Source organism: Mixophyes fleayi, chromosome 6 (assembly GCF_038048845.1).
Source record: "Mixophyes fleayi isolate aMixFle1 chromosome 6, aMixFle1.hap1, whole genome shotgun sequence".
Lineage (NCBI taxonomy): Eukaryota > Metazoa > Chordata > Amphibia > Anura > Limnodynastidae > Mixophyes > Mixophyes fleayi.
The window spans coordinates 174,980,269-175,007,537 of record NC_134407.1 but is presented as its reverse complement, the minus strand read 5'-3'; the positions used below and the strand labels follow the sequence as shown (position 1 = coordinate 175,007,537).

Below are 27,269 nucleotides of genomic sequence, written 5' to 3'. Positions count from 1 at the left end.
TACAAACTGCATTGGGATCAGTTTAAGCTTTAATGTAGATTCATTTACTATCAATTTGTAAGCATTCTGGACTTCATGGTTTAAAGTGGCAGAATAGCTTCATCTGCGATATAAAGGTTGGTCAAGTACTAGATATTCTGTGATAGAGACAGTCACATATATCTAATGTGCTGTAGACTAGTTTTATGCTCACCAGTGTTTGGCTTTGTTAGAAGCACACATATATACAGACTGGCCAAGCCTGTTCTGTAACAAAAATTGTCATCCTGTGCTTACAAAGGGGAAATTTTGATTTATTTTACTTTTTCCTTCCTGGTCTTGTTTTTCATGACTCTTACTTACTGCCTGGGGCAGCATGTTTCAGTCACAGACACTTTTATGTTTGTTTGTTTTTTTTTCTTTACAAAATTCCAATGAGTATTTTATTTTTTATTTTTTCCTTGTTCCTTCAAATTTGATCTCTCTAAGTCCTCTGGCTTTAATAAAATCAACTTTGGGTATGCCCTTATAAGAACTGTCAATGGCTACGGTTTAATATTATAAACCTCTGACTTGTGGACACAATCCCCATTTGGTAGGGATTTTTTACAATGATGAAAACCAAGAGAGAAAAGGGTACTAAAGGTAGGTACACACTACAGAAATTTCCACCAACTTTGTATGCCGATCGATTTTACGTGCGATCGATGGTCCGATTGCTCGGTCCATGGACTGCATACACACTAGCCTTGTTTTAGACGATAAAGGGAAGAGCGGACGTCCCGTTAGTGAATTTTTACAGCTATGTTGTCGGGAGCAATGACTAATTTCGTACTCCCTGTGGTGGCTCAGTCGGAAGTTTATACACACTACGCAATGGAAACGCGATTGGAGCGAAAATATTTAACGGTACGACCAAGCAAATGAGGCGACAATTGTCCATTTGGGCAGACTTTCGACCATCGTGTCACTACACACACTGACCTGACTTTTAAACGAGCGGTCGTATGTCGGCTGATTGAGCCGATTATTGGACGAAAACTGTCTAGTGTGTACCTAGAGTTAGAGTATGGCTAAAATTCTAATAATAGATGTTCAAAAGCAAAGCTTGGCCCATTTATACATTGGGGTTATTTTTGTTTAAACTTTCTTATTTAAAATTGTCCACCGATACAGGAATTCACATGTACAAAGCCAACATTCTACAATGCAAAACAATACTACATTGCGCGGTTTTCTTTTGGGTTTTTATAATTGAATTGAGCATTGAAAATATTGGAGTACATTTCCTAAAATTACAGAAAAGGTAGTGTTATGATTTATATCCTATATTTAAAGAAAATAGAAATGTTTAATGGGATGCAACACTTTTTCTCCATATTGTAATTAAAATGGAGCTACCCTTATGGACATAAAGGTGGTCTTTACAAGTACAGGCTGAAACCTGTTCTTAGTCATCTTCCCTGATCTAACATGTAAAACAGATATGCAGGTTCAAGCACCAATATTCAGATTAATCTATTATTGCCTATAAAAAGAGCTCTGAATGGTGACATTTCCCCTGTAACCCGGTACATGAAGGGAGAGGGTGAATGAGAAGCTGGCTGTGGGCTGTGCTTGCAGCTGCAGCTGTTTACTGGGGACAGCAGTCATGTAGGCGGAGCTGGAGCCTTGTGCTGAATCTGTCACTGGAGCACAGATGCTCACAGCACACACACCTTCATACATTCTGGGGAAGATGACCATCTATATTATTCCCTATCACTATATAATAATATGAGGCATGCAGTGTATGTGTATAGATGGATTTCTGTCCATGGTCAACAATCAAACCGGACCTAGCTGATGACAACTGCTCAGGTCGGGAGATGTGCGCTAGAGCATGAAGTCACAGAGATCAGCTGGAGCACGTCACAAACAGCAGGATTGTACTGGGACCCGTTACTCGAAACTGCAAATTTGGGGTCTCAGAGCCACGAAGCCCATTGGAAGGGCAACACTTCTGCTTAGAGCCTGCTGCAATCATAACGTGCTCCTGCAAACGGAACCTGCCTGGCAGCTGATTGCCTGCTGCATGCAGAGACGGCACAGATCTCTGGCTGCAACCTGATTTTACCGATAACAGGTCAAGTAATCCGAGTGTAAATCCTGCAGACATTTTGATTGCTGGCGTCACATATGAAGAACAGGACCTTGGACAGAACCAGGCACATCTAGAGGTAGGTGCTAGGAAATCTTGGGGGGAGGGGAGGCAGAATACATTATTGTAAGGTATCTAGGGGGGGGGGGTGGCCATTCATTGACATTTGTACATGTCCAGAACGTTCCTGTGATTCCTTGGGGCGTTGTACCAGATTATCCCGGTCTCCTCCCTCTAAATGTCTGTAATATAATTAACTTTAAAATACCATAGCATCCGTGTTATTGGGAGGGAAGAACAATAGGAATCCTCCATAATGAGGATAGTCTGGTTTCTGGTAATTATCTAACTCGGGCTACATCTACTGGACAGTGGCAGTCAACAAGGTGACACATTGCTCTCCATGTTTTATCTAATGTATGTAACAAATGTGTATCCATTCCTATATAATGTTCTATGTTAACAAAGGGAATCACCCTACTTCTTTTCATGGGACAGACCATGATAGATGGGTAAAAATAAGGCCTGGTTCATATATGTGCCTGACAATGGGACCCTTTGTCATTCGATCTGAAACACCTCTATAACACCACAATCATTATGCTCTCTCTATAACAACTGTAGGTAACATATATAGGCATGCAAGACTATACATAAAAAGAGAATATGGGATGGATGGAACACATTTATTGTAAAGCTATTATAAACCACAGCAATTATTTATGTTTACATAACCCTACACCAATAGCACCCCTCAACCCATTCATATCAACATAACGCCTATTCTTTATAATAAAACAAAAATGTCATGACATCGACTACTTCCACCGAACATATGCTCACTATATCATCAATATTGATCTTTTTCTCATTAACATGCCATTATCCTCTCCACCCATACACTATCCATTATCTTCTCTACAACATAACAGCTGAGCCATAGGTGATATAATATGGCTATGGACTAGTGTGGCAGCTGACAACTCTCTGCAGTACATTTGTGTGGCATGTAGCTCTATATAAAAATCACACTGACATTCCCTCTATCTGACAATAGTTGCTTTGATCCATACACTGCTGCTTTCACCTTTCTTTCAAACCCACATCGCCACCAACATATGTTTGTTTGTTTTTTTTACAGAATATTCCCTTTGTTTCATGTCTATTTCTCATGTATACACACGCAGCCATACTAACGGCAAAGTAACATCTAAAAACCTTATTCCGTGTCACCAGGCCCAGTTCTGTGAAAAGGCCACAAAGACCATAGCCTAGGACAGCAAGATTCCAAAGGTGGCAGGGCTTACAGAAAGTCTGTACCACTATTGTAACAATATGCAGTTATGTGCTGGGTTTATTATATTGTTTTAGGTTTCCAAAATGGTTATGTTATATATATTGTAATGTTTGCAGTGTAAACTGTATTTATTTATTTTATACAGAAATGAGCAATACAATAGTGTGGTGGGAGATGGGATACAACACAGACTGGCCCAAGGCAGCAAGAATGTGCAATTGCACATAGACCTTTGTTCTCAGAATAAGGCCACCTGGGTCAGTGATGATGAATGGATTTCAGGGGTAGGCAGATTTGTGGAGAAAGAGGATAACTGACCCCCTGAACCCTCTTGTTTTACAGAACTATCTTAATGTCTGTATCCAGCCAAAACAACACATTTTGTATTTTTTTTCACAAGAAACTAAAAATCTTGTATCAAGTGAAATTAAGTAGGATAAAATACGAAATGTTACTTTTGGTTCAGCAACACTGTGATTTGGATATTCCAATGATGCCTTTAATGGTTCAGTCAAAGAGATCATCTCTCCTGCTTGGGAGGGCCCTTTGCAGACAGAGGGTTGTCAAAGACCTTCCCCTGTTCATTTGCTATTTGCATAAGGTAAGCTCACGCAGGAGAGCCATCACCATCAATGCTGTCTGCCAAATCTTGTCAGGAGAGAGGGTCTCTGTTGCTGGACCATTACATAGCCATGGTGGCTTGTGGGTATTGTTGGAGTGCAGGAAAGGATTATTTGGTTTATTTTATCTTAATTCTACCCTAAACAATTTTTTTTGTTTTGTTTTGGGGAGTATTGATTTTAACGGTCTTTATATACAATACTCGGCATTGCAGATCACTGTAGCTATGGATGGTAGTTCTGTCCGTTTATTGGGTCTCTTTGATACACACCAGCAGCAATTAATGTCTCTGTTTACTTCACTAACAACATGTAGTTTACTTAACATTCAAAAGCCTGATTATGTAAACAAGAGCTAGCTGGTAATGTAGCCGTAGCTGCCTACACATCCATAGAAAATGTAGAATATACAGTGTGGAGCTCCAGCCCCCCCCCCAGTCTCCTCATTCTCTAATACTTTTTGATTGGGCCGTTTCCCTTATTTTACCCTACCCTTGACAGCATTTTACACCACTAAATTACCCACAGTATTTATTTTACTGTCATAAATGTTGTACAGTGGTTTTTTTGTTGTATATTACTGCAAGAGTTGAGTGTAGTGGTTCATTTCTGAGTAATGGAAAAAGATACAAAACTCCGGACCTTTAGTATACAGGACTGTGTATATGTTTTCTCAGATAAGGGAGACATGACAATATGCCTCCTTTTCACTCAAGTCAATATGTTACTTTACTGTATACATAATGTTTCCATAGAGTTCACAATGAATAGACAGTTTACCTGCTCAAACAAACTGTTTAAAACAATGCTGTACCACGGTCAAGTGCAATGTGTGTTGACTGACACACACACATACACACACACACACACACACACACACACACACACTCTCTCTCTCTCAAAACATTGCAGTATTTTAAAACGCCCTCAAAATCAAAAGCCAGTGAGGGACCCATCATAGACATCTTACGAGGGCACCATTTTCTGAGCTCCAGCGTTCCATTTACAGTAATAATAATAGTTGTTATTGGGTAGTGTACACCTATAGTGGGCACCTGATTGGATCAATGTGCCTGTCCTATCAGGTGTTGCTCTTTTTCCCCAATGTCTCCACCTTTCCGGGGCTCAGAAAATAGTGTTTCCTGCTGTGGTCCCAATGTGTGAGGTAATGGACAGAGGTGGTGGTGGGAAGCTTCCTTGTAATGTTTTAAAAGGGTTTGTCACCTAACCCCCCCTGGCACATGACTGGAAATGCATTTCAATTATGTGTTGCTCTCTTCAGGGCAAAACTCCCCACTGTCTATGTATCCCTCCCATTCATCACAAGTGATTGCTTTTGTATGCATCATTGTGCAATGGTAGTTAGTTAACCCCCCCCCCCCCTCTCTACTGGCATTAGATTATACAAATGTTATAAAACCGTTTATTAATGTTAATTATCTTTAATAATTATCCAGAAAAGTAATCTCCCAGTCTATATAAAGAGCAATCACATGTATTGTGTTACGAGCAGGGTTTTCCCTAGCTGATTCAGGGGGTGAGGGGTGATTATAATTATTTATGCAGAAGTGAATTGTCAGTTTCCATCCAACCTCTGGCAGCTATAAATATGAAACCATCAGCTGCACCCAGGTCAGAAGCAGCCGGATTACAAACCTGTATATGGGACAATGCTGACAATGGTAATTTGCAACTGAGTCATTGTTGTTTTCTTTCCCAAGATAGATATTTAGGCGTTATTGACAGACAGACAGACACACGATTCAGACTGTTAGACACAGACAATGAATAAAGAGGTGAGATTCTCATGTAAATACACACATACTGGAAAAGTAACCTATAACATAACACACAATATAGACACAAAAATGATATAAGCAAATATTTCAGTGGCTGCACGACGAGTATAAAGCCACTCGGAAGCCTGCGACTTACGTTAGTGCGGGGTTGTCCTACTGGCGGCCCTCCAAAGCTTTAAGTGCTTGCCCCCCCCTGCATGGCAATAATGTGCTGTAAACGTAAACTAGGCAGTTCAGTAGTTGCTTAATCCCTTCCCAGTCAGACAAGCACCTGCGGACACAACACGACTGGTTTGTACAGGGCTGCGTATAATTTTTATTGTTGACATAAAGAATATTTGATGCAGTTAGTCCTACACACATCTTCTATCTACTCCTATTTCATGCAGAAAATTCTGTAGCTTCACCTTTCGTAATAGGATATAGTGGCCTATCTCTCTCACGTCATAATGTTTTCAGATAATGCACTTTCTGCCACTCAGTTAACTTCACATTATCCCGTTTGATTTAATCTGGCATGTTTTCTGATTTTTTACATTATTTTTCCTCTGCTGATGAAAGTAAATAAGGTTGATTTGCGTGCTATGAAGAGGAACAACCTCTTCCTCATCCTCTGCTGCCCTTAGGACAATATGTTGTTTTTTTTTTTTGCTTTGTGCTGGAAAGCTAAGAAGAGTTGTATTTGTGTATTAAAAAATTGGAAATGGAGAATAGCAATTTGTTTGGTGATTTTTGGTTATCGATATTTTGTACGAGTGGTTAGAACTAAGCATCTTCTGTTTATTTTCTTCTACAGGCTCCCGAGTTTCAGTTGAAAAGACATGAAATGATGTCTGACATTTGACTTGCCTATTGAGAGGCTCTGTCTTACTGGTAAAGCTCCAACACCAGATTCTGCCTAATCATGGGGACTGTCCTCTCCTTATCCCCGAGCTACCGCAAGGCGGGTCTGTTTGAAGGAAGCTCATCCAGTGTGGCCCATTACACTGCCGTCCAGAACAGCAAGAATGGAAAATCCCTGAAGAGACATTCATTCATCTTGCCCTGGAAGAGACTTGTGGCCGTCTCTTCTAAAAAGAGACAGCCCAAAAAGAGTCAAACCAACAGCGGTTACCAGAACAATGTTACACATCTCAACAGTGAGAACCTGAAGAAGTCTCTATCCTGTGCTAATCTATCGAGCTTCACACAGGACTCACAAGATACTCTTGCTAAGGACCCTGTGTCTTCTGTCAATAAGACAGGTCAAGAACAGCAAGTGCACTCCTCTCCGAAACGCGTGGTGGTGCAGGCATCTACCAGCGAGCTGCTGAAATGTTTAGGAGAGTTCCTTTGTCGAAGGTGTTACAAGTTGAAGCATCTTTCTCCTACAGACCCTGTGTTATGGCTTAGAAGTGTAGACCGGTCTCTCCTTCTTCAAGGATGGCAGGACCAAGGGTTCATCACCCCGGCCAATGTGGTGTTTCTCTACATGCTCTGCCGGGATGTCATCTCTTCAGAGCTGGCCAGTGAGCAGGAACTACAGGCATCCTTGTTAACATGTGTATATTTGTCATACTCCTACATGGGCAATGAGATTTCCTATCCATTGAAGCCCTTCCTTGTAGAGAGCTCAAAGGAGGACTTTTGGGACCGTTGCCTCTCTGTCATTGGATTAATGAGCCCAAAGATGCTGCGCATCAACGCTGACCCCCAGTATTTCACTCAGATATTTGCCGATCTTAAAGCTGAGGGTGGACACGAGGACAAAAAACGACTTATGATAGCTTTGGACCGGTAAACGGCTTGGTCTGTTGGGCATGGGAGAATTAATTGTGAAGATGATAGCATGCTTTGTTGGAGTCTAGTAAAGAAGACGTTTCTTGTATTGGCTTTTGGTTGTAAAGATGGTACAGGGCTATTCTGAGCTGGTATTTGGCAAGCAAATGGTGGTCCTCAGCAGAATTTTAGAACTGAAAATACTGTTTGGATTTCCAATACGATACTCTTCAGTACTTTACTAGAAAATAGGTTGTAGCATTTGACAGGTCTCAAACATGAATACGTTTACACGAAGCAATGTTCTGTAATTCTGTCACTGTCACAATGCACTACAGAACGCTGACAGAAAAGTGTGTTTAGAACTGTTGTTTAGAGAGGTCTGGTGGGATATAAAGGATGATACTGTCTCAGAAAAAAAATTGTTCTTACCTTGATAATCCACCAGATTTACTGTTGTTCTCATGTCTACACGCATCTTGCTGAACCACCTTTAATGAACCTGATTTTAAGTGTGAAACCTCATTAACCCCTCACTGGCCAAAAAAACCCTCCAGATTAACTAGTTTACTGACAGTGCCATGGAAGGATTAGCACCGTTTTCTGACCAGCTATAAAGTACTTGGGTCACAGATGGAAATGTCAACCCTTTTCAACATTTTAAAACAGGTTAGCATTTATCCATTCAATTCCAAACCTGAAGCCTTCCTCTTAATGCCAATACTTTGACCGTTATCAGAGTGCACCTGCCCCTGCCTAACTATGGTTTTGGGTTGATGAATGAACTTGTAACTACAAAAGCTCCTTTGTCTTGTTAACACATCATCATCTAGGCAAATTTTTATTTTATGATGTAAAGCCCATGATCTATTTTTATGCGGGGGAGACAGGTTCACTTTAGTCATGTCAGCAATCCATTAACGCGGGATGTTAGTGGAAAGGAAAACTAGAGGAGTCTCTTATTAACCTTCACCAACACAAATCAGTCACTAGAGAAATCTATGAGCCAGGCGACATTTCTCTACTTAGACAGGGCAAAAACGGGTAAATTTAAGATTCCTAATGAGTGCAGCAAAACACAAACTCCATTCCTCTTTATGTTGTACTCCAAGGTGTTCCCAGGGTGTGGAACAATATAAAAAAGAGATGGTGGTGATAGGTGGCTTAGCAGCTGCTGTTGACCTATAACTCTGTGTATATAAAGGATACTTATTCAATAACCGCATGGGATGTTAGCCTGTGGCTTCAATGCAATTTGCTTAAATGATTTCACATGAAGCATATGAAACAAAGCATTTGCATAGTAAAAAAAATAAGGCTTGATACTATATCTGAATAACTAGACACTAGTTAACCCATCTCTGTCCATCCAAGAACACCGCTACAAACTTCTGACCCCAAGGATTTGTTAGAAAATTACTGCATCTGTCACCTGTAGACCGCGGAAGCAACCATTTTATCGGCTGAACCAATATTAGGATATACTTGAAAACGAGAGGTTACTGTCAATATATTTCTTCCTGGTAAAATACATTATAAATACTCAGCCTGTCAATTTGTTAGGAACTAATGACCTCACTGAGGAATTTGGTAAAGAATAGTGTTCCAGTGAATCCATAGGCTGCATTTGGAAGAAAATGGATTTAGCCCCTTAAATGGCTGCTTATACTGCATGCAGACAATTATGTGCTTTAAGGATATCCCTATTTGAACCAATTTTATTGAGAATGCAGGCCATTCATTCACAGAACTAGTGCCTCATGGAATAATTGGCTATTAGTTGCCTCAGTGATGTCTCTAGTTTGTAGTGAATTGATAGGCTGCAATCTTATGAATATTGGTTCAGTCCACAATATGGCGGCTACCATAGTACGTAGAGGACAGGTGTGCTTGGGCTGGATGGTGGCACATGGGCTGTGGTTCAATATGACATAACCCCCGTACCTATCATGACGAGCTCAAAAATTCAGACAGGCTAACTTACGCTCGCTTGAATCATTGTGAACAGAAGTTATAATGAAGTCGCTGAAGTGCTTTAAATCCCTGAAATGTGAATTAAATGACCAGTATGGGTCATTTTAGTTTAAATATATATATATATATATATATATCTCCTGGACTAGAAGTGTATCACTGTGAAATAGCTCAAGTTGGCAGTTATGATATGTCAGAGGGTACATTCTCAGAATAACCCTTCTGGACTCTTACCTTAAAGTATACCAGTCACCTACACACAATGTAGGCAGCCATTTTGTGGTCTGAACCAATATGTAACCTTACATTTCACTGGAAACTACTGACATTATTGAGGCATTGGTTCCTAGTGACTTCTGAGACTACAAGCCCACAAAATGACTTCCTCCTCTAGCCATAGGTGACCGGTACACTTTAAGTATCTCCCGGTCTGTCAACACCTGAGTTAGTATAAATAACTGAGCCAAGATGTTATACTAAGACTACAATATCCCTAAAATATGGATTATTATAACTGGAAAATAAGCCAAGGACCAATCAAATAAGAATAGTTTGGTGGAAAGGCAAACAGACCGCCCTTACTGAACAGTAGCTGGCTGAGGGTTCTGATTCAGATTACCTATTACTGGGATGCTAAAATTGCTAATCCATACAGGATTTGGTGACATGCATGTGTTTTGCGCTAAAGAACCAGTATTGTCAGCCATTTTTGCACATTCGTTGAAAGCGGTATATCATTATGGTGGACAGTTCTAACTAGAGTTGCATATACCTGCCTTGACCCTGAATGATATGGAAGACAGCATATGTCAGTAATTTAAGGGGTGTCTGTTGTAGAATACCGATCTTTACAATAAGATGTGCCATTAACTCCTTTTTCCCCCCATACTGTTGCAGATTAGAAAACAAGAACGCAACCCCCTCCCCCCTTTCTATGTTACATGTGCAGTGTTAGATTAAAGTTATTGTAACTTTTAATTTCAGATGTTATTTTGTATTTAGGATGTAGATTTCTGATCAAGATGTAGACTTGGGTTATATCTTCTTTGTCCTGTAAGATAGAGTAATTATACTTATCTTTTCATAGAGGACACATGGAAAGTGCATCTCCATTTTACCCTAATTGAAACCTGTGATTAATGTCAACATTAGCCGGCTTATGTTGACATTTTGCAAGAGTTGCTTAACAATTTTGGTATGTGGCGGTGCTATTTATTATACAGGTATCCAGTGATTATTAGCCAAAGGCACTAAAGCAGAGTTGTGTTTGGGGGGTCAGGAATGTAAAATTGGACACATATAAAATACATAGGCTGCTGCTGTTGCACATCTTAACTAACTTAACCCAAGCAGCGTGTACAAGTTACCGTGGTACTAAATTTCACTGGAAACTACCGACATTGAGGCATTGGTTCCTAGTGAATTCATATTTAGCAGACTTCTGGTCTGCTAAACTTCGGTTGTGAGTTACATGAGAAATAACAAATGCTGCATTACTTTAAAAATGTTTTCATGATCATTTTTTTGGGTTTAGTTTCACTTGAAACTCCATGTATGGGACATCTGTCCCTACATGTAAAAGGTGATACATAGGTATTTTATACTGACTATCAGTTCTACCATCTAAACCTTTGAGAGATTATAGTAGCTGGTTTGCTGGCAGCTATAAGGAGACAGCAAACAAAATAACAAGAATGCTAACTAATGTCTAAAGCAGCGACAATGCCGCTTATCGGTTCAGAAAACCAACCTTACTGCTTCCTACTGAATGACTAGGCTGCATTCTGATTAATACCTTCCTTGTGGACAAGAGATATTGTGAGTTGTTTCACACAAATATAGCAGCATGTAGTGAACAGATTTCTTAAATGTCAGGACAGCTCTGCTTAATAAGAAAATAATGTATAAAATGTACGACCAATCCATTTCATCCTCTTCTACAACATATACAAAATATGTTTTTCACTTTTGGTCCCATTTTAAAATTCTAGGCATCTACTTATTATACAATAATTTTGAACTGCTTGATCCAAAATTCTCACCCCAAACACTATAACTCCAGTACTAGGGCCTTAGCTGTAATGTCTGGACTCCTGCCTTTAGTCCTCAAATAAATACTTTTTACATTTACAAAAATGCAAAATGCATTGTCTAGGTCTGTGCTTTTCTAAGGTGGAGTGGATTAAAGAGCGCTAATGTTTAATGTGATCCCTGGATTCTCAAACTATTTATATTCTGCACCATCATTTAGTAGGATCTGCCCCAATTTTATAACACACAGAAAACACTCAGAATTGTTCAAGCGGCTTCTGTGTTCCTGGCACCGGTCCTGTGTACAGTGGAGGTGGCTATTCTATTGGTGTGATATTCATGAGAACGCATTCGCTAGAAGCTACTGAAAGCAATGGCTGCACCTCATGCAGTCACATGACAAGTACTTCAGCCTCAACTTTGTCTTGGCGATGGGTCCACTTAATGCATTTTGCTAAATGTCAAAAAGTGTAATTACTGCTGTATGTGACTATTACATGGTGACGAGCGGGTCTGACAGTAAACACGTTTTTTTTGTGATCAGACTGCGTGACCCGGCATGTTACCTGTAATCTGCCTGTATAATATACGTACATGTATATAAATATGTATTTGTGTGGCTGAGTGCATGACATCTCGTAGCCCACACATGTACACAGGGTACGCATGTTCCTGTACAAGTATTTGGGCATGAACATGAGAGTACATGTGTGTGGGAGTCAGGTTATTGTACTTAGCATCTTCCGGTTTACATGAAGTCGTCGTGTAGTTTGTGAGCGACACTAATGCCAGTGGCGGTACCAACCGCCAGCTCGTGTCTAACTGTGTTTTTATTTAATTTTGTACTGTGAGGATGAAATAAAGACTCACTGTGTGTCACATGCGTGTTGTTTTTGGAGGTGGTGTTACCGTGTTCCTCATATGCACAAACTTACCTTACAATTATTAGAGCTTCATTTAAAAAGGAAAACAAAAAGATATATTGATTTAAAACACAACCACCAACTGAAGCAGACACTTTCTTGGCTGAACCAATAAGCATGCAGCCTATCAATTCACCAGAAACTAGAGACGTTATTGGAGGCAGAAAGAAAGTGTTCAACCAATTCACTAGGCCACTGGTCCCTACTAAATTCATTGGCAGCATTATCACGAATGATGGTGCAGCTCAGCCAATAGCTAACCGTCAGTAGTAATTAGCATAATAAAAGATTCCATCTTCATACCCTATGTGACCGTTAATAAACACTTGGTTTAAAAATTAAATCAATTAAAAAAAAAATCCATCTTCTACTCAGTAGTTTTCAATTTATTTTTAATTTAAATCATCAATAAAAGCGGTTTGTAAATCATTTTGCACAGAGAACCCCAAGTCTGTAAGTATTTACATATAATGGGAGATGCCATGCAGGTTGATACTTCATTTTGCATTGACAAAGCAAGGATACCAATTCTACAGTACCATCCAAAGATCAAATAATGAAAATTGAATACTATAAACATGGCAAGCAAATCATAATGGAATAAATAATCAGTTAAGTGTTTACTTAGATAACAAAAACACTGTCATAACATTCCGTTCTTAAAATAATTTCTAATTCAGTAAAACATGAAACCAATGAGTACTATCTAGATGTGACAACCATAAAAACGTTATACCTGCGGTTTCCAGAGACCGAAACTTTGTACTATTGCTCAGCAATGGTAGTGCCATCCATTTATACAACTTACTGACTCAAAAAGACACACAATGCAAATGTACAGCTGATTTAGCTACAATCTATACAATTATATATAATCTTTTTTTTTTTTTTTTTTTTTTATTATAGTCAAGAACTATATCCCGTAAAATCGTCAATACACAATTATATAGATAATTCTAAAAGGCAGTAAGAGGCTTCAGGGCCTAGGTTATAATTGTGCAGCAGAGTTGTACAATTTAAATGTAACCCCCTCAAGGGCTGAAGAGAATTTTGGGGAACCGGTCCCTGCAAAGTAAACCTGGGTATTTGGTTGGCATCTTAAGGCATAGTGCTGAGGTACTCAGTATCACTGTATGGTTAAGACACGTACAAGTTAATTTCCTGGCACACTCAATACGAATCCGTTCCGGCTTTTGTTGAAGTGAGGCTGTGATTGGTTGATCTTGGTTTCCACAGCAACGGAGCAGGACTTGCCGTGCTGGCTACACTGGACTGGGTGCGACACTGTGACCTGGAAGCCTCTCTTCTCACTGTCAGGACATAAGAATTAGACATTTAATGTGATACTTAATGCATAACACCTCCCACTGCTCTATATTCATGCAGAAATAGCCGTGTTCCTGCTATTATATATAATACAATTATTCTATAAAATTCCTCACTGATCCAAATGTAAACTTGTATATAAAATGCAATATGCTCTTATATACACACACATTATAAATTAAGGCAAGACTGAGCTTCTTTCTTATTGACATTACATCTGCAATTTTTTACACTAGCTCCTCATATTCTAGAAGCCAATTCAAATGACTCTCCCTCAATAACACCACCCCTTCATTCATCTCAAAATACTCTCCCTCATGCACTCTTAGAGTCACCTCAGACCTGCACCTCCTCTCTGATAACCATCTTTCACTCCTGTCTACTTCTCCTACTTCCACCTATAACACTCAGACTGGTACACCTGGCTACTGTCCCAATCTCTACTCTAAGCCACACTTGCTCCTCTTATCTCAGTTCTGCCTTTGTCCCACTAGATTGCAAGCTCTCTTGGCAAGCAGGGCCCTCCCTGCCCTTTGTTTTCACAGCTGCATTTAATTTGTCTACCTTTTATGTGCTTTTTTTTAATGTATACTGTTTTCTACACGTTCTGACCCTGCAGAGCACTGAGGTGCCTCATCAGTGATAATAGAAATGCTAGACAAGTATACGTTGTTTTTTTGACACTCAGAATATGTAATTACATAGATATGTATAATTAATGATCCAAGCTGAAATTTTCTTCCAACATACCTTCTTATGAGAGTATTCGTGTACCAGTCTCCCAAAACTCAGCGGAGACAGTCATTTTGTGGGAATATTTAGCCTATCAATTCACTAGGAACAAGTGACATCACTGAGGAAGTGCCTCGTGCCTCAGTCATGTTCTTTGTGAATGGAAGGGTTACATTTACATGAGAGTTGGTCCGCCCCACAAAATGGCTGCCTAGACTGTTTGTGATGCTAATAAGCAGTTACATGAACTTCACTAATCATGCTACTTGTTCCATCTGCAATTAGGAAAAAGGGATTGAACAACGTTTGCTATTAATACACCCTGGTTGACTTCACGCTCTGTGACCTACATACTGTTACTTACAGGTTCTATTCTACTGACTAATGACACACACGGCTATGACACAACGGAAATTTTGACAGTCTGTGCAACATCCTATTACTGCACTAGAAGTGTAGACTGATCCAGCAGCAGATATATCCTGCACAACAACTTTAGAAGAAAGAAGCATAATTTCAGAGGCTCACAAGGAAATACAATGTGATTACTTTCATTACCATTTATAATGACCTGTGTCACATACAATCAAGGCTGGTAAGAATGTGTAACAGGTTAATCACTTTCACCACTGTCTCAGACTCGCATTTAAGCCAATCCACAGCATACTTGCCAACCTTATGTTAGTTCCTGGAGGGCACGAGGGGTGTATGGGTGGAGGGGGCGTGGCTTTGCAAATCGCATCATTTTGGCTCCGCCCCAGTGACATAATGCCTGTTTTGGATTTTTTTACAGTGGTAAAAAGACCCCAAACAAGCATTGCATCACTGGGGGCGGGGCCAAAAATGCGCAAATTGCCCGTACATGCCAGCCCTAATTTAGTGAAGTGGGCAGATGCGGGAGAATAGTCGGCTCTCCCGGGATTTCGGGAGACATACCCAGAATTTGGAACTCTCCCAGTTGTATGATCTGCAGAAATAACTAAAATTACATCCAGAAACAGCCCACATACACTATGTTCTGTCCACACCAAGGGGTATATTTACCAAACTGCAGATTCGAGATTTGAAAAAAATGGAGATGTTGCCTATAGCAACCAATCAGAATCTAGTTATCATTTATTTAGTACATTCTACAAAATGACAGTTGGAATCTGGTTGCTATAGGCAACATCTCCACTTTTTTAAACCCGCAGTTTAGTAAATATACCCCCAAGAGTTAACATGGCTGCCTTATGGACATGTGATAAATCCTCTGTGCTGAACCTATAAAGCAGACCCAGCTGCCTAGTGGTTAAGCTGAAATCAGGGTGGCACAGTTCTTAAATAGGTTTGTTTTAACAAATCTAAACACAGATTAAAAGTTGATTTTATGTTTAATGGACATTATAATTGGCAGTGTTTTAGGAAAGCTGATTATATAGATAATGTACAACAAAGTGCTTTGTTCACTGAAAATAATTTGGATGCTTTATTTTGTTTCATGATATTTGCTACACAGGCTTACACATTATACTATACCTTTCCTATTTACAGACTTGGTAAGCAATTCAAATAAATAACTGTACACCATGGCCAAATCTCTAATCTTTACTCATGGTAGAATAAGTCAGAAAGGGATCTACATGGACAAATACTGCACAGAATCCTATGTTAGTGGCCTGCCCGGCACAAAGAGCGGAGAACCTGGAATAACAGCTACAATTCCTATCAGAATTCTGGGACATTCCTTCCTGAGCGCCCCCAGTGAAACTGCCTGGTCAATTGCAGAGGAGAGAAAGTGAGAGGAGGAAGGAGGCGGCTCAGGATGAAAGAAAGGCAAAAGGAGGGGTGTGGAGGAGCGAACGGGGGGTGGGGGTGGGGGGAGTTGACAGCTAAAAAGAGCTTGGATGGCTGCCTGGTGCTGACCAGGGTTTTTCTTTAATGTAGCTCATTAAGCCCTCCATCCTCCTCACAGATCTATTCAGATACTGATGCTGTTGCCATGGAAATAATTCAGCCCCCCAGATGTAACACCTCATTGTTGAAGACTAAGGAACAGTGTAAAAGTGAATGGAGGAAGGGGCACAGAAATTGCCAGGGAATTCTCCTTGTAAGGAACGCACAATAATATGACACATGCAGTGCTTGGTCTATTATATATATTATTGGGGGGAGTGCAGGATTAGGATGGGGTAAAGGTGGACGCATACCTCAGAAGGTGAGGGACCCTGTTAATAAAATGGAGAGGAAGTGGGATGGTAACACAAGGAGCTAGTGACAACAGCTGAAGGCAAAGTATGGATGTATTCAAGTGACAGGGGGACCCAGGGGACTCCCCCCTCCGGCTGTACTTGTCACTCATGGTACTTCCCTCTAGCGGCTTTAAGGGGGGTGAGGGGGAGTTCAGGATGAAAGCAGAGAAATGAAAAAAATGACAGAGAAGAAATCCTCACTGATAATATGTGCAAATTATTAGCTTTATGCCGAAAGATTTTTTTTGTCTGTAAATTTGATATTACGAAGGCAATCACAGTGCACAGATGACAGCTAATAGGATACAGGGTGCTACTAGGAGGAACTGACAGCTGCTCTAACACAGCAATGACTTGTCTGAAAGTGGATTTCTCCTTTAAAACCACTCTGGATAAAACTGTACCCTGCTGAGATGGATTCAAACGTTGGTTAACACCGCATGAGCGGACTGCTAATCCTTTACCCTCATTGGGGATATGCTTAGAATGTAAGAGCTCATGAAGAGAAATCCTGCAAAAACTCAGATTAAAAATAGAGTATGAAATATGCAGAGAGATAGATATAGCTACTAGTCTACTAGGGTACACTCACCTCTTAAAGTGGTTGGCTAAGACTCCCACCAGTTCTCCCACACGACTCACTTGTGGGGGCTGCCCAGCAAACCGCAGGCAAACAATAAGGTCTTTGCGGTCCTTTGTGTGAAAGACCACGAGCTGGTCCTTCCCATCAGTCACACTGATGCCAGTTACCTTATGGAACAAAAAGAAAACAAAAACATTGTCATTTAGGACAGACACCTGTTAGATAACCAGCAACAGCCCTGACTGGAACTATTGTATGTCAGGCCCTTCTCAGACTCAACTGTATCAACAGGAACAATCCGATTCCATTCCAGAACCCTTGACCAAATATATATGTCAGTGAGACCGAACAGTTTGGACATGCAGAGCACAATGCAGGTAATTAGGAAGCGGTCATGCAGAATAGTGAGTGTAGTTTGATTGTGGGTAGGGAAATTGTACAAAATAAATAAAAAATGAACATGTAGAATGTCTATAGTCTAAGTATCACTAATTTATAATCAGGAATTGTGACTCGGTGAAACTAGATGGCCCGGTGTCTTTTTCAACTTCCTAGCTATGTAATGTATCGCAGCATACAGGGCAGGAAAAGTAGCCCTATGCATTTGTCAATAAGACTGAAGGCAGGCGCAACAAAATGTTTTATTTTAGCGACTCCCCTGCGACAGCTATAAAAATACAAGGCCTTCATCCTAGCTCGCCCTGACCGCTTCACACCACTGAGCAGCAACCTACTATATGTCTGGTAGTTGCTGAAACTAAAAATAAATCAATATAGTTAAATCAGTTAGTACTCATTGTACCAGTTACTTGATACATTGCTTATCTGGCTACACCTGTACTAGTTATCACTGGTGGCTCAGATCTAGCTTATTATTAATATACTAATGTCTATTGTATAGGTTTCTTTCAGTTAGGATTAAGGAATATGACCATGCCCTTTAACGAGCCAAATATCCTGATACTGGCCAACACAAGGCTGAGTAACATAAATCCCTAAAGTAATCATTAACTTAGGGTGGCGTCACATACCAACCAATGAATGAGACACTTTTCCAGCTAGACTAATGCAGAATTCCTATTAGCTGAATTGCTGCCGTGGTGACAAATGAGAGTGACAAGAAGATGCTCCTCCCCTGTTACACAAGAGCGCTCCAGCGGTGAGGACATTAAGCTGAAGAGCTGCTGTTAGAATATTTATAGCAGTAACCGCTTTAATTGGTTGCAGTTAAATAATTATAAGTGGCATGTATAATTGCTTCATACCTCTCCTTATCGTAAGTAAAATAATGTAATTGGGAATACACCTAATCCAGGATTCAAATAAATCCTATAAGCTTTAAGCAAGATAATAGTTTGCCAAATATTCCAGGTTAAATTTAATATCCAAATTAGGGTTTGGATTTGGCTGTGATTGTGAGTAATGGTTTATGTGTCATGTCTGCTCACTGCACAGTTTTTACAGTGCATCTATCAGCTACCCACAGTGGAGCCAGTTATGTGGGTTGAACCAACATACAGTACAAGAGCATGTACCCTATCAGAGCTAGTGACCTCAATGAGGCATGAGGCACAGCGTGATGTCGCTGGCTCCTAACAGATTTACAGGCTAATTATTGGTTATGTCCACAAAGAGCTGCCTCCACTGTGTAGGTGTCCGGTGCACTTTATACAACCTTTATAAGTGGATGTCTGATAGACAGACAGATTATACTGCAGATTTTGCCAGTAAACGTCTGTTTTATATGGTGTGTTAGGAAGAGGTAAATGAATAAATAAGTCTTTGAAACAGGAATAGGTGAAAATATTGAATAAAATAAAAATCCAAACAACAAAAAAAGGGAGACATTTAAGGAAGAAAAAAAAAAAAGGAAGAGCAGAGAGGCAACAAAATAATCTCAGCAAGCCGAGCACCAGAGCTGAATGAATGAAGCCAGCACTGGACCAGACATGGGCTGATCCATCTCCATGGGGATCTCCATGGTAACCACATCCCCCAAGTAGTTGTCATGGTGATGGGATGGTATTGGATGCAGAGATGTCAACCGCTGCTGTCTGCAGTATCCAATGCGGCCGATTGTAGTCCTACTTCTTCTCCTTCCCAATGTCTCCCCTCATTCCTCTCTCACCCCTGCCTTCCACCAGTCATTTACACTCCTTTCTCTCAACTACTCATGCCAGTTATTTGTAACACAGCCCTGCAGCTCGCCAATTACTGCAAACTAAACACCTGCATAATAATAAATGTGAATAATCACAGCGGGGAAAACAGAAACCGTCAATACATTTAAGAGGACGCTACAGACAACTAAGCGGAATAATGAGCAAAAGTACAATCAATTTGGTGATAATTAATGTGCACACAATATACCCCACAATGCCAACAAAATAAAATAGGTCAATGAAATTAATATACACTATGAATAGCACTTACAGCAAGTAGGGCTATCCCAACCCTCAATTTATACTTTAATATTGATAATTTATAGCTCCTTACTAGTAAGCGGACGTGTTTTTATGAGAGAGGAAACAGAGACCTTTCAACGTGTCTTCTGCTTCAGATAAAATGCTGTCAGAGGCTTTGTTTTAGCTTCAGTCCAAATATATCAAAACAGTAACACAGATCCACTGCAGCACAATCTACTTATTTATTTATTTATGCTTATTGGAAATCCAACTTTTGGGTAAAAACAAGAGCTAAATGGTACAAACTGTGACTGTGGTGGGAATGTCATAGTCAGCAGTGCCGTGACAATGGCTGGGGTCCCAGACAGCTAGAACCAGACTGTCAGATATGGTAGATATGAGTTTGCACACAGAGGCATATTACATAAGAGAAGGGATCACCAAAACTTGTCATTATTTGCATATAACAATATACGCCCAATTTTTCTGTCACTTCTTATACTACTGATAAAAAAAAAAAACGTGGTTTAGTTAATGCCACAAAAATGCTCTTTTATAGAATATGCATAATGTAAAAATAGTTTGAGCATATTTTTTTTCAAATTGAACCAGTCTTCTATATTAAAATACTAGCACATCCTGTCTAAATAGAATACAGATGGACTATTAACACATTGATTCTTCCTACCAAAGAGCTGCAAAAATGGCTTTTTCAATGTAGCAAGAAAATAACAGACATTTTAATATCCTAAAGGCTATTTTTACTAATAGAATATGGTGTAAAATTGATCTCTCTCAATTATTCCTGGGTATAGAAAATACAATACGAATAATTTGACCAAGGAAAATAGACATTAAAACAACTATTTCTCATTAATATTCTGAAGCTCACATGTGGACTACAGGCATGAAAACGGCTTTCTCCTGAAACATAAAGCTGGCCACAGACAGAGGAATTATGTCATGGAATTTAGCCATATTGTCTAGAAATTGCTTTATGTGTGGACCCAAAGAGAACAGGCATCCTGATCAAATTCTTATCAGGACGGACGGATATGATTTGGACTGGATATGTGTAGTCAACAACTAGTAAAGCCCCATTTGACACGGGCCTTCCACCCGAACACCAAACAAACAGATCTGAGGAATTTTCTTTATTTGTTTGTGGCCAAATGAGGTCACTTCATTTAAATTGACACACAATATGTGTGAGCCGTTTACATCCCAATAAGTGGGAGGCAATGCTTGCTAAATAATCTACATAGCAACAATGGCTACTAATGTGTGTAGTGCAATTATACACATCATTTATTTTTATATTTGTTTTAAATGTTTTTTATAGAATAAACCAGAGTAGATAATATACATAACCTTCCATGTGAAAATGAAGCCATCAAATGTAAAAATTCCTAAAAACAACAACTGTGAAATGATGCACTTCCTCATGAAAACACACTGATATTCCGTGTTGTTTGTGAAAACAATGCCTGCAGAGGAGGGGGCTAATTCTCCTTTAGAAAAACAAGCAGTCTCAATAGTGATTACACAATAGGCCACCAGGGGCGCTGTTCCATTAAAGTCTATAGATGCTATTTACCTTTACCGTGACTAAACAAGAAAAATAGTCATTCAAACCACAAACATATAAGGTTCGCATCCACAAGATTCAATGGACATTTGAAGAAAATGCTATGAAACGGAAAACTAGTCGTAAAAATATCAAAGTTCCCCATGACCTGACCTGAATCTATGGATACTGTCAGAAGTTATGTTTAATTGAGTGACTCATTAATACCTAGCAGACTATATTCCTAGTAGCCTATATTCAAATGTATCCTGCACACGGACATGCAAAATTTGTTGGCTAGCCTATGCTAGCTATATTTCAACCTGCAATACACAAAGTGCCTGAAAGTTATATACATTTTATAATATATATATATATATATTATATACACACACACACACACACAACTTTTGTCCATTTAATATATTTTAAAAAATTATATATGTTACACACCCACTCAGTTTTATGTTTGTTTTTGGGACATGTGATTGTCCTGTTAATATCATCCTGCTAGCTTTCCCAGCAAAGAAAAACGGCACTCGTTACTAAAAACATGCACCCACCTTTAAAAGGATATGACCACCTTTGTGAACAATTTTGAGTTGAGTGTACATCATTTTGTTTTGCATAAGATATGCATATTCTTACCGCACATGTATATGTCTGTATATAGTAGTTTGCATATCATTGACTTGCCTTTCCTCATTGCCTTGAGAGGCAGAATGGGGACGAGAAAGTAGGCCGCTTACAGTAAGTGAAGGTTTATGTAACTGTGACACAATTCCATGTAGACACAGCAGCAGATATGCCTTTCTCTGACCAATTACTAAAAGAGCCCCTATATCTTTAATAGTTAATTTGAGTGGCGTAGTGGTTAGCACTTCTGCCTCACAGCGCTGGGGTCATGAGTTCAATTCCCGACCATGGCCTTATCTGTGTGGAGTTTATATGTTCTCCCTGTGTTTTTGTGGGTTTCCTCCGGGTGCTCCGGTTTCCTCCCACACTCCAAAAACATACTAGTAGGTTAATTGGCTGCTAACAAATTGACCCGAGTCTTTGTGTGTGTGTATGTTAGGGAATTTAGACTGTAAGCCCCAATGGCGCAGGGACTGATGTGAGTGAGTTCTCTGTACAGCGCTGTGGAATTAGTGGCACTATATAAATAAATGGTGATGATGATGATATATAACAGTCACCTGGGATCTTTAATGTATCCAACCAACAATTTAAGTCTTCTTCAGCACACTGGGCAAATGTCTCATTATGGTTGCAGAGGTTGTGCTTACAGTGTATTTGTTTGTATTTGTATGAATTGACATATGCCAGTTTAAAAGAGAACATAAGCCCCAATTTTGTGTGGTGCAGTAGCTCTCCAATGTGGTCCAAAAGGTTATACTTTATTCGCTGATGTGAAAAAATGTGTTCAAGCCTGTGCAAAAAGAGTGCCTTTTACTCCGAGACTGAACCACTTTTGCCATATACCTTGATAACATACAAGACATCCAATCATATTGGATCATTGCGGAACTGTATGCAATTAGGGCAAACATGTGGAGGGAGGTCAAGACAGATCTGATCAGTGTATAATGATCAAGTATGATTGGGATACACTGGAACGGCCGCACTCATTATTCTACCGTTTAAGGGTCAACCGATGACCTCACACGCGTGCCAATGTGGGTAATTGGCCAAACTACTGGTTCTAGCCTGGCTGTTCCACATGTAGCCAATGAGCTGTCTGCTGCCCGTTAAGGCTCTTCTATGGCGCCCTTTCCCCACCATTACAAAATGTACTTATAAATAAATTGAAATTTGTTGTATTTTAGATCTAAATTCTATTAAAAACAGATATCATAAATACGATCAGACGTTTATTGTTTTCTCCACATGATAAGCACAAGATAACATAAATCACTTACATTATAAAGCGGAGTGCTGCTCATTACTTTATACTGCTTGCCGGGATCCATTTTATACAGATGTCGATCGGTTACAAAGATGGCACGATCTTCTACTTTGTTAAATCTGTTTACCTGTGTTGGAACAGAATTTGTGAACACTATGTATTTATCTATGAGACAGGTGTAAAGATCTGTTGGATTGAACTGGATGGGTTCATACAGGAAAAGTGCTGCTTTACTGCACCATGGGCGTAACTACCGGGGTAGCAGCAGGACCGGCGGATGCTCCGCGGTTGATCCCTACTCCTGACACTTTGATGTTCCCCTCTGCACTGAGCAATAAGTGCAGAGCAGTGCAGTGTAGAGGTCGGAGGTCGCACTACACAGCAACATAAGTGAGGGGACAGAGGGGTCCCTAGAAATCTTGTAGGCCCCTTGAAAATCTTGCTATGGTATCTCTGACTGACCTCAAGCTATAATGTGCTCATCAACACGGCTAAGGGATTGCAAAATAGGACTGGTAAGTTCTATAAAAATGAAACAGATTTGGTGAATAGTAGGTGGAATAAGAACAGATGGAGCATTCCCGGTCACTAAATACCCAGTGTGGTAACTGAGGTACTAAGTCATTTGTAGCCCAAATTCCCTACAGCATCACATTGCTCACTTAATGACATCACACAGACTGCTAGATGTGTACCTTGCGCACGTAGCAGGAGAAGAGAGACTGCATGAACTTGTCTTTCCGCTGCAGCTCGCTGGCACGAGATACAAACAGTCCTGAATCCTGGCTGTTCTCCTGTTTCTGAAACAAGAAATAACTCAATTACATTAACAGGATGTAACTTTTGTGCCATCAGAATAAAATGATAGATGTCCATAGCCAGCCAACAGCTTTAGGCAAACCACCAAACGTCTCCATATTGTACTGCACAGGCCACAGCCCAGGACAATACTGGGAAAGAACAAATACTGGAGTGTAATATTACAATTGGTGAGGGAAACACTAAGAGCATGCATCTAAGTCTTTGTATATCTCAGTGACAGGCCGGTGTTCAGTTTTCACAGATGCATTTCCCCACTTTTGTTCCCAAGCACCTACCAATGCTAGGTAGCTTCCTTCCCAGCTTCTCTGCATACCCATATCAGCTCGGTGGCCCTTGAGACAATCAAAAGCAGCAACTTTAACCTTGAGTTTTGGTATATCAGCAGCAGGTATGCACTTTAGTAGTTGGTATGCTCTCCACCTGTAAAGATGGAGTGCAAGTTGGTTTAGTAATGACACCACAATAGGCTGTTCCGCTATGATCTAATGCCACTGCCCATTTACCTATAAAAGACCTTCTGCAGAAATTCCTGGAATTGACGGAGCACTTTAGGAGGTGTTGGCCATTTTACGTTCTTGCCGTAGTCCCTGCTGTTCCGTACTCCATTGAACCTGCGGACCACCTCGTGGATGTAAGACTTCACCTTGTAGCGCCTATAGTGGCGCAATATTGTGAGGGCTGCCTTTGCTTTCTTGTATCTCCAGCGGGCCAATGTTCCCCTCCAGATCTAGGATATGGAGAAATGAGAAGAATGCAAATAAGTTCCAGACCTGGCACACAACAAGAATAAGCAATGTTCCCTTTATCCCCATCTCACCTTCTGCAGGAACAGAATGATTCTTATCAGCATCTCACTCCGCTTCTCCTCCAGGGAAAATAAGGTGCGTGGAGTGCGAATGAACACCTTGGTTTTACCGTAGGCAGCATCCTGATTAAAGCCACACTGCTCCAAGAGCTTCTGCACTGCAGCTCGGTCTGAAGGCAAATCATGGTTAGGCCAGGTCAACTGAGAGATCATCTTGTACCTGGAAAGGTGGCACAGAGAGAAGGATGTTGAAAGAAATTAACATAACTGGATGCTACTCACAAAATATAACATGACTACACAAACACAAAAATATAACATGACTACACAAACACAAAAATATAACATGACTACACTGCAAAGAGATTGGAACGAAAACCAGCTGTTTATATTAGATGATCCTTACATGTGTTAAGCACCTATCTTATATAATATGGGATTAACCAAGCACTGGCTTATTTCTTCTCTGGTTTTGTCTCCAGCTATTGCCTTTTGTCTATCAAGCCTTTTTAAGGCTCATTTGGGTGTGCCTCACAAGCCAGCCCTTGCTAGATGTAAGCCCCTATATACCTGGAAGGTGAGTGCATCTAATTTTAACTGCATTTTAATGGTGTTTGAAGCATATAGGTCAGTGTAGGACTTGCATATAATGAGGTGTCCTTGACGGTGGGATGCAGGCTTAAATGTTTTCAACAGAATATGAACAATACACACAGATATACAGTGTTAAAGATAAGCGCTGACAGGAACTTTCTTTTTGTTTTGCTTACATAAAAGGGCATTTAAATTGCCATGCAGCTGGTACCATATATAATATGGTATGTAACGAGCGCAGCCTTTTTTCTACTCAAGAGAAAATAGCCTGTTTATGCCACAAAACAAAATACAAACTGATTGGGAGAGACCAGAAAACACACCTAAAAACAAAAAGATACCCAATATGTCAAAATATGTGGCACGTAACTCATTCTCAAACTACATGATTGACAAGTTGGTTACAACACTGTATACTAACGGCATCATATAGTAACGGAGATGAAATGCCCTTACCTGTGCAGAAATTGCTCATATACCTGCCGATATGCGAAACCTGCTCGCCGAACTCGTACGTTCTCCAGTAAACCCAAATACTCCACTTGGTGCCGGCAGCGTTCCTCATCAAACACAGATGGGGATTTCTTCTCATTTGGTTTAATGCAGCGGACATAATAGGGCTCCTGAGAGGTCAGCAGAGATGGACATGGAGTTAGATAAGGGAAAGGCTGGACAAGGTGGACGACAGGGAAAGGACATACAGAAATGAAATGACAGAATGAGAGTGCGAAGGAGAGAAGAAAAGAAAGACGCACCTGCAGTGAAGAATGAGGAAGATGTGGAAAAATAAGGGGAGAAACGCTGAAGGAGAAGAGAATAAAGAAAGACAAAATATTAATAAGCTGTCTAATAAGAAATGTAGCCGATAACCCGCATATATTATTGTATTGAGGTCACCATTCATCAATTAGAGGTGGAACTTTTGGGGGACAGTCTAGGACAGTTGGATACTCAACCCCATCATCATCATCATCATCATCATCATCATCATCATTTATTTATATAGCGCCACTGATTCCGCAGCGCTGTACAGAGAACTCATTCACATCTGTCCCTGCCCCATTGGAGCTTACAGTCTAAATTCACTAATATAGACACACACTCACACAGACAGACAGACAGACAGACAGACAGGTAGAGACTAGGGTCAATTTTTGATAGCAGCCAATTAACCTACTAGTATGTTTTTTTTTGGAGTGTGGGAGGAAACCGGAGCACCCGGAGGAAACCCACGCAAACACAGGGAGAACATACAAACTCCACACAGATAAGGCCATGGTCGGGAATTGAACTCATGACCCCAGTGCTGTGAGGCAGAAGTGCTACCACTTCGCCACCGTGCTGCCCTCAAAACCCCAAAACCCCAAAACCAGGACCATTCAGAGAAAGTCAGTGGGTACAGATTTAGGAACATAACATCACTCATCCAAAATTTCCTATAACATCTATGTTATTTTTCCTCTGCCCTTCCTGTTCCTCCTGGAACTTTTTGGGTTCCCTTGTTTATAATAGTTGTATTGTTAATAAAATTCAAAATAAAAATATACACTGTTTGGCGTAGTGAGACTACTCTCTAGACCAGGGCTGACCACTTTTGTCTGGCACGCCGACGCTGAAGCTGCTTCAGTAAAGCAGCCGATGATGGCCGAAACGGAGCTTCTGCGCATGCGCAGAAGCTCCGTTTCGGCCATCATCGGCTGCTTTACTGAAGCAGCTACCACCCAGTTTTCTGGAGAAAGACGAGTCTACAAAGGTAAGTAAGAGCAGCAAATTGAGG

At 40.3% G+C, this 27,269-nt stretch overlaps 2 protein-coding genes across 3 annotated transcripts in view; one reads left to right on the top strand and one right to left on the bottom strand.

Annotated features, from left to right (window-relative positions):
* The first annotated feature begins 1,628 nt into the window (after positions 1-1,628).
* Positions 1,629-12,477, top strand: CDK5R1 (cyclin dependent kinase 5 regulatory subunit 1). Of its 2 annotated transcripts, XM_075177358.1 has the most exons (3): positions 1,629-2,198; positions 5,758-5,832; positions 6,632-12,477. In XM_075177358.1, exon 3 carries the CDS (start codon positions 6,740-6,742, stop codon positions 7,613-7,615), a length of 876 nt encoding a protein of 291 aa, XP_075033459.1. In that variant the 5' UTR covers positions 1,629-2,198; positions 5,758-5,832; positions 6,632-6,739; the 3' UTR covers positions 7,616-12,477. The 2 variants fall into 2 exon arrangements, with proteins under 2 accessions (XP_075033459.1, XP_075033458.1); XM_075177357.1 differs by lacking the exon at positions 5,758-5,832.
* A 419-nt stretch (positions 12,478-12,896) lies between these two features.
* Positions 12,897-27,269, bottom strand: part of MYO1D (myosin ID) — a 62,846-nt gene continuing 48,473 nt past the window's right edge. Inside the window, exons 15-22 of the mRNA XM_075177356.1 lie at positions 25,949-26,115; positions 24,911-25,118; positions 24,597-24,820; positions 24,369-24,513; positions 23,967-24,071; positions 23,285-23,398; positions 17,403-17,560; positions 12,897-13,831 (exon numbers count right to left, since the gene is read on the bottom strand). Of these exons, the coding sequence (XP_075033457.1) occupies positions 13,675-13,831; positions 17,403-17,560; positions 23,285-23,398; positions 23,967-24,071; positions 24,369-24,513; positions 24,597-24,820; positions 24,911-25,118; positions 25,949-26,115 (1,278 nt within the window). The 3' untranslated portion in view covers positions 12,897-13,674. The remainder of the gene's footprint in view (positions 13,832-17,402; positions 17,561-23,284; positions 23,399-23,966; positions 24,072-24,368; positions 24,514-24,596; positions 24,821-24,910; positions 25,119-25,948; positions 26,116-27,269) is intronic.